General features: G+C 36.7%; 1 protein-coding gene across 1 annotated transcript in view; it reads left to right on the top strand.

Annotated features, from left to right (window-relative positions):
- Nucleotides 1–289: 289 nt before the first annotated feature.
- Nucleotides 290–8,341, top strand: part of mfap5 (microfibril associated protein 5) — a 10,234-nt gene continuing 2,182 nt past the window's right edge. The window contains exons 1-4 of the mRNA XM_057833630.1: nucleotides 290–389; nucleotides 3,780–3,854; nucleotides 3,988–4,095; nucleotides 5,933–6,020. Coding sequence (XP_057689613.1) covers nucleotides 3,812–3,854; nucleotides 3,988–4,095; nucleotides 5,933–6,020 — 239 coding nt within the window. The 5' untranslated portion in view covers nucleotides 290–389; nucleotides 3,780–3,811. The remainder of the gene's footprint in view (nucleotides 390–3,779; nucleotides 3,855–3,987; nucleotides 4,096–5,932; nucleotides 6,021–8,341) is intronic.

Below are 8,341 nucleotides of genomic sequence, written 5' to 3'. Positions count from 1 at the left end.
GTGCAACCTGTTTGCTGTCCTTGAAATTTGATTCTACAGCATTGAAGTACTACTAAAATATTTCACAAAACTAGCTCGACTCAAGAAAAGTGTTTATCGACATTGACCCACCCAGCATTAAAATTGCAAGGCACATATACCACCAGTATAAAAAAGAAGAATGTGCTAAAAACGCAACATTATCAATATATTGTGTGAATCAAACACAAAGGAAGTGTGTTATCAATTAGGCATGTTCGAAATGGGCAGGAAGAAATTGTGAAAACAATGATGGGATGCAGGATAGGAGGGAGAAGGAGAGGAGGAGGGAGAAGGAGAGCAGGAGGAGAAAACAACAAGAGGACAAAGGAACCGTTAAACAAAAGCAGGTCCGGACAACAGCAAAAGTTGTAAGTATTGTCTCATTTTTTGGTAAGGTTTTAAGACCATTAAATAGCAAATATCGCAGAAGTTGGTTTACATTGAAGCATAAGGGTTAAAACACTTTGCTGAAAATGAGAGTTAATCCTAAAAGCGAAAGAAATATGTGGACAGGATGTGTGTAGATTAAAATCGTTTGACTCACAAGAAAAAAATAAGAATGATTCGGATTTTTCAGCAAAAAAGAAATATGTAAAAGAATGTGTGACCGTAACAAAGGAAAGGGTGGAGGGTTGCTCACATTGGGCACCCAAAAAAAAAAAAAAACAACTCCAAAAAAAGCCCACATTCTTTCGTGAGAACTCACAAGTTGGACTAAGTCGCTCTGACACATTGCGAGAGGAATGATGCAGGGTGGTGAGCGACAAAAAACAACAGAAAAATGTTTAAAATACTTTTTGTTTAACTACACATGTGGAACTAATTGTTAGACAGTGAAAGGTGCGCAGAGTGATTTCTTCTCAAGGGCATCTCATTTTTACATTTTTTGTCCATATTGGGACGCAAATGTGTGGCGACAGACTGAACTGCAATGGGCATGGCAACACATAATGACTAAAATCCGATTGGATGCCTGTGGGCTGTTTTTCTTGAGCTGGGGCTAAGTGGAGGGAATTATGGACAGTTCTAAACAGCAGTCAGCATTGTCATGAAACATAAAAAAATCATCTGAAATTTGGGGTAAATCAGAAGTACTTTAAATGGTGGCAGATGTGCTGTGACTCTTTCGACATTGGTTTGAATGTGATTGGTTAGTTCTTAACCACAGTTATAATTGTTTGGCACGTTTAGATTTCTTTTGACATGTTTTTAATGAGTTTTAGAGTGAGTTTGTTAGTCTTAATTCATTTAAGAAAATTCTTCATTTTTAGTGTGTAAAGGGATTCACTGATAGAAAGATTTGTTCTTAAAAGATAAACGTTATTATGAGTTAAAATAATTGGATATTAGAACCCCTCTTGATGTTTTTGTTTTATACAATTAGTAAATAAGTTTAACATGTAGGTCGCCATAGTTGTTGACGTCGCGGGGTGGTGACGTTATATGGTTATGCTGCTGGGCTTCCAGAGTATGACTTGAGCGACATAAACATGTCTTCTGTTCAACCCTTTCAATTTCAACCCGAGAGGAACATTAATGAGCCCGACAGCACTGTCGATATTGCACAAAACGAGTAGCAAAAGCAAAATGAACAGGAAAGAAGTGATGAGAAAACTGCATGCTGCCAAAATGTGCTACACCGGCGAAACGTCTGACAAGAGGCGAATTTGACACGCAAAGTACTGTTGTGTGCTTTCAGCTTGTTTTGTTTAGAACTTTAGATACATACAAACAGAACATACTAAAGATGCTTTAATACTTAAACGTAATAATATCAAATGAGGGTGGCTTCAATACGCTACGTGACTAATGTGGTCAACAGATCAACAATCTGCTTTAAAGCTACCACAAGAAAACACAATGCTTAGAATTATTTTGAGGCAATGAAAAGGTCATAAAAGACTCAATAAAAACACAAATAGTAAGTACTCGCCGCTTTTAACAAATGTGCGCATGTGTTGGATGTCTCGCTGCATAGAAAGGAATTGCAGAACATCAGTAGAGTTCATTTCGTGACTGACAAACTACATCAGCCTGAGCGTCCATTTCGCGCCTAAAACATGGCACCATCTGTAGGTCAAAACATGTACTAAATATTATAGATTTTTAAATCAATGGCAATATTATTTGTTTCTAATAACATATTTTAGTAAAAGAGAACAATTGTTGCTTATTACAGCGTACAAGTCTTTAAGTCCAAGGTTCCTTTTAATAGTTTTAGAATTCTTTTCATTTATTTATTTTTTACAATTTCATGTGTGCATGATCTAAAAAAGAATATAAGTTTTGCATAAGTAAAACAACGAAAATTCCCGACCTTACTTGTGTGCAGTCAAAAAGTAAACCTGTCATATATTGTAAGGGAAGAAGTATTTTTATTTGCATTATTGGTCACTTTGACCCGCATTTTTTTCTGCTGGGCAAAAAAAAAAAGAAACTCTTCGCTGAGTTTTACTCTACTCAAATACCAGAACAACGTGCAATTTTTGGGTCGGGGATATTTTATGCATTTATTGGTTATTTCCAATGTTAAAGTCACATTGTTTTTAGTGAGAAATGAGCATTTACGTTTGCCTTTTTGAAGTTTTGTCTCAGCCATTTTCAAAGAGCCAAAGATAGCAAAGAGGGCATGCTAAACCTCATGATTTGATTTCGATGGGTAAAGTTCCGTCCAATAATCTCCCAGAAGTGGCAATAGCAACTAAATTCAGTGTATGTATTGATTTAGAGACACAAATGCGTTATGTCCTTCAGCAGCATGCTCAGGTCTGAAGGGGTTAATGGTACAAAAAAATGGCTTTTGAACAGGGGTGTGTATATTTTGTAATTACCATGCCCAACACTGGCACGTTAATACCGTATTGGCCCGAATATAAGACTGTGTTTTTTGCATTGAAGGTCGTCTCATATTCGCGGTCTAGACATTATACCCATTCACAACGCTAGATGACGCCAGATATCATTGAAGCGAATGCTGAACTTGAGGGCTAATGTTCTGTCATGACAGATCTCAGCTACTCAAGTTGAACCAGTTTGCATTATTTTATTGCAATGTTTTTCCTTATTCAGATTTGTTTCAAGACTACAGCTACAGTTAGACCTCACTTTGATGGTTATTGCAGTTATTGGAATTTTGTTGTTTTATCACAATAGATTGGTTTATTTACATTTCCAAAACCAGACGCCATTCATTCATTCACGAATTTGATTGCACTTTAGTTGACATATTTTAAGGTTCAGATATTAAGATTTGAATGAGGCAAAATAACATGCTTTTTCTCTCAAATATATTGTTATCATCCTTTTTTCAGATGTACTGTAATTATTTTCTGTATAAAAATTAATTTGGTGTTCAAAAAGTCTTTTTTTTCAAACCTGAGTCTTGAAAAAGAGGGGTCGTCTAATAATCAGGGCCGTCTTATATTCGGGCCAATACGGTAGTTTTAAGCATACTGTGCTGTCTACTTAAATGGTAATTCATTGGCTGCCTTTGACAGCGATAGACGTCCAAACCATTTGGACCAAATCGATTAGACATCTGACGCTGTCAATAGTAGTGAAACATGATCAATCAGGCCAATCATCTCAGTTGAAATTTTGGACATCTATTGTTGTCAATGGCTGCAAATGAGTTTATCATACTACCAAAAACAATAGTTATTAAAAAAAAAAAAAATCACCCACCAAGTTCAAGAAAACATAACTAATATGATATACTGTACATCTTTGAACTCTTCCCCCCTCCCTCTTTCCTACAGTTTATACTGCTCACCTCTAAAAAGTTGAAAGAATGGGCTACTTTCCAGTGGTCCTGCTCCTCTGCAGTCTCCATGGTAACGCTACCAAATACAACACACTAAATAAATCATCTTGTTTAATTATGCTCCAGTCGCCCTTGTGTTTGTTTTTTAAGGAAGACTCCCCCCACCTTATTTTTCATTTTCTGTATGTGTGTGTGTTTTCCAGCACTCACAGCTGTAGTCCAAGCCCAGCAAAGAGATACTGTTGATCAGGACAGTTCTTTATTCCCAGTGGAAGCCACTGAAGCACCTCCTGGGACTACCTTGCTAGACAGTAAGTAGGCCACCACCACAATCTGACACGTTGCTTTATATCTAGTGATGGAAAGTAATGGAATACACAGTACATTATGTAGTAAAAACATACCAAAGACGCTAAGACAAGAGTCATGACAACAAATTCAGTAGATTTTAGAGTAGGGTTGGGTGATATGGCCTAAAAATAAAATCTCAGATTTTGTTCACAATATATAGAATTTACAATTTTTTTCTCTCCTACTTTTTTCAGGCAACAATATGTACAAAAGAAAAAAAATAAAAGGTTTTGTTTTTAATCTTTAGTATTTGATACGTGTATTGTATAAAACTAACCGCTATTTCCTTCCTGGTATTGTTGTGAAAAACTTATTTTGAACAAGATATTTCTCTCTCTCCTCATCTCACCCATTTGTGCTGTCAGCCCTAATAAGTAATAACTAGACAAAAAAACAGAGGCAAACTCATTCCTATGGAATAATCTATTGACGAACTCATTGTTAAATTTTCTTTGTCTCACTGGCACCTGGCTGAATTCTAGGGTTGCAGCTATCGACTATTTTCGTAGTCGATTAATCTTTCAATTAGTTAGTTCGAATAATCAAATAATTGGATTAGGAAGATTTAATGCGTTGCAGAATAAATTTCAGGAGATGTAAAACAAAGGCCTGCTAAGACTGCACTTTCAAAAGAATACGAAAAAAAAAAAATCCCGAGTGTTTTCTAACTATGCAGAATTGCACATTTGAAAATAAATTCAAACATCTGAGCTTAGCCTCAAACAGTATAAAAAAAGTACAACAAAACAACAGTTGGCTAACTTACATAGCAAAGTCCGCTAGCTTGAATGCTATAAAATGTTAACTTTTTTTTTTTTAACAATGCTCTTAGCAAATGGTTCAACACACATATTCCCACATAAAAACAGCCCACAGAAAATATACCCACAAACTAAATTACGAATGTACCAAAAAAAGAAAAAAAAAAAAAAAAAAAAAGAAAAAAAAACATTAGCTCAAACAAAACCTTACGTTCTGTTGGTCTTAACAGGGAGCAGCTGGATGCAGCCATTTTAAATGAGTTTTACAACGGCACTCTAATTAAACAAATGCTAGAAGCAGCAAAATTTGATTTGAAGCTTTTTTGTAATCAAATTACTTGAGTTAATCGATTAATCGTTGCAGCACTACTGACTTCTAACAATTTCATTGGATAACGCAATTAAGACAACCCCTTGGGTAAATAATGAAGTATTACTTAAATTTGTTAAATCTCTGATAATGGGGGGGTTTAAATGCACACAAAAAAATAGCACTACTTAAAAGTGCAGCCATATTATGTCAATTATACTCACACACATAACCACTGATAAAGTATGTGATAATGAGTGCTAATCACATCATGAAGAAAGGCGGGCAATCTGAGATAATCATGTTTGATTGGCTAAAATAGTTCCAGCATTGATAAAATGTCCGCCCCCATGTTGGAACTTGGACATTTATTTCTGTTTTCATCCTACATTTCACAGAAAAATTACATTCTGTGTTTTTTCAATTCATTAAACATGTTTTTTTCTGCAAATGAAACAAAACATGCAACGAAACAACTATAGTTTTAAAATTTTAAATTACTTCGACTTACTTATTACTTATCGATATATCACCCAGGTCTACTTCAGAGTCTAGTTTTTACTTCCACTTTTACTACCAAGAAATATCGGCATTTTTAGGTAAAATGTACATACTGTACTTTTGCCACCTCTACTTTTAACTCTTCCACTACCATTGACGACGATAGACGTCCAACCATGTCGTAAATGGCAGTGAAAAACATTTAATGTGTATGTATGTGTGTAGACTGCAGAGAAGAGATGTACCCATGCACCAGGATGTACTCTGTCCATCGTCCCATCAAGAGATGCATCGGTGGGCGCTGCTTTTATAGGTGATTTACTGCACAGATGGCCATAATCAGTAGTGGATATAAATGTACAGTACTATGTGTTCATTTATTTGACTTAAAGAGCTATGCTACATTCATCATTTCAGTCAAATATACAACTGTGCCCAAGCTGTGACTGCAATGGAAGTAGTTGAATTTACGATGATCTTGGGGCTATTTTAATGCATACGGCACACATGTTGGCAGCGGCGTGTGTCATATTAATTGGGTTGGGTTTCAGTTCTAAAATAAGACCATTACCTGCTGTGCGCTTCTGACATTAGTTGGGTTTTTTTTTGTAAACCAAGATGTGTAGTCCTTCCAAAGGCCACTAAACGGCAATATGGCTTCTCTATGGAAGTAGCAGATTTTCTTTTTCTAGCAATATTTTCCATCAAAATGTAAACTTTGTGACAATTGGCTCACAGCCTCCAGGAGGTGTAGTTTAATAAGATTGCTATGACATGGCCTAATGTACAAATGTACAATATTTATAATTCTAAAACATTTAACCATGCCAACGCACACTTCCAAACTAAACTCACAAAATGTACGATTCCTACAGGTTTCCTGAGGTATAAATTAAGATTTTTAGACCACATAAAACTAAATTTAATGCCAATTAAAGGTACAAATTCATGGCCAATCTTGCAAAAAACTTCTGTGACTTTTGTGGCCTTTGACTCTTTTGCTTCTTACCATATCATCTACCTTGCAAATTTGCGTTAAATAGTTCAATCCATTATCAAATTTTTTAACCTGTGATTTTTTACCTAACTACACCAAGGTTTAATCACCTTTTCTTTATATTATATATTCTGCAAGTTCGATAATAACCCCTGTATTTGTTCTTGAGTCATCTTGAACACACCGATAGAGCAAATGCATAAAGTGCTGGCCAAAAGTATTGGCACCCCTGCAATTCTGTAGGGTAATGCTCACTTTCTCCATGCAAATGATTGCAATTACAAATGCTTTGGTAGTAATATCTTCATTTATTTAGCTTGCAATGAAAAAACACAAAAGAGAATGGGGAAAAAAATAAAATCATTATCATTTGCACAAAAATGGGCCAGACAAAAGAATTGGCACCCTTTGGAAAACCGTGATGCTTCTCTAATTTGTGTAATTAACAGCACCTGTTACTTACCTGTGTCACATAGCAGGTGGTGGCAATAACTAAATCACACTTTCAGCCAGTTAAAATGGATTAAAGTTGACTCAACCTCTGTCCTTGTGTGTACCACACTGAGTATGGAGAAAAGAAAAAAGACCAAAGAACTGTCTGAGGACTTGAGAAGCAAAATTGTGAGAAAGCATGAGCAATCTCAAGGCTATAAGTCCATCTCCAAAGACCTGAATGTTCCTGTGTCTACCGTGCGCAGTGTCATCAATAAGTGTAAAGCCCAAGGCAGTGAAGGCACTGTGGCTAACCTCCCTAGATGTGGACGGAAAAGAAAAATTGACGATAGATTTCAACAAAAGATTGTGCTGATGGTGGATAAAGAACCTCGACTAACATCCAATAAGTTCAAGCTGTCCTGCAGTCCGAGGGTACAACAGTGTCAACCCGTACTATCTGTCGGCCTCTGAATGAAAAGGGACGCTATGGTAGGATACCCAGGAAGACCCCACTTCTGACCCAGAGACATAAAAAAAAAAGCCAGGCTGGAGTTTGCCAAAAACATTTTGGAAGAATGTTCTCTGGTCAGATGAGACAAAAGTAGAGCTTTTTGGGAAAAGACATCAACATCGAGTTTACAGGAAAAAAAACGAGGCCTTCAAAGAAAAGAACACGGTACCCACAGTCAAACATGGCAGAGGTTCCCTGATGTTTGGGGTTGCTTTCCTGCTTCTGGCACTGGACTGCATGACCATGGCTTGTGCATGGCATTATGAAGTCTGAAGACTACCAACTAATTTTGCAGCATAATTTAGGGCCCGGTGTGAGACAGCTGGGTCTCCCTTAGAGGTCATGGGTCTTCCAGCAGGACAATGACCCAAAACACACTTCAAAAAGCAGTAGAAAATAGTTTAAGAGAAACCATTGAAGACTTCTAAAGTTGCAAGCAATGAGTCCAGACCTGAGTCCCATAGAACACCTGTAGAACGACCTGAAAATGGCAGTTTGGAGAAGGCACCTTTTAAAATCCCAGAGACCTGGAGCAGTTGGGCAATGAAGAATAGTCTAAAATTCCAGCAGAGCATTGTAAGAATCTCATTGATGGATACCGGAAGCGTTTGTTCGCAGTTATTTTGTCTAAAGGTTGTGCTCCCAAGTATTAGGCTGAGGGTGCCAATACTTTTGTCCTGCCCATTTTTGG

This window comes from Corythoichthys intestinalis, chromosome 4 (assembly GCF_030265065.1).
Source record: "Corythoichthys intestinalis isolate RoL2023-P3 chromosome 4, ASM3026506v1, whole genome shotgun sequence".
Lineage (NCBI taxonomy): Eukaryota > Metazoa > Chordata > Actinopteri > Syngnathiformes > Syngnathidae > Corythoichthys > Corythoichthys intestinalis.
Note: the sequence above shows the minus strand (reverse complement) of the source record. Positions and strands in the feature narration are given on the sequence as shown.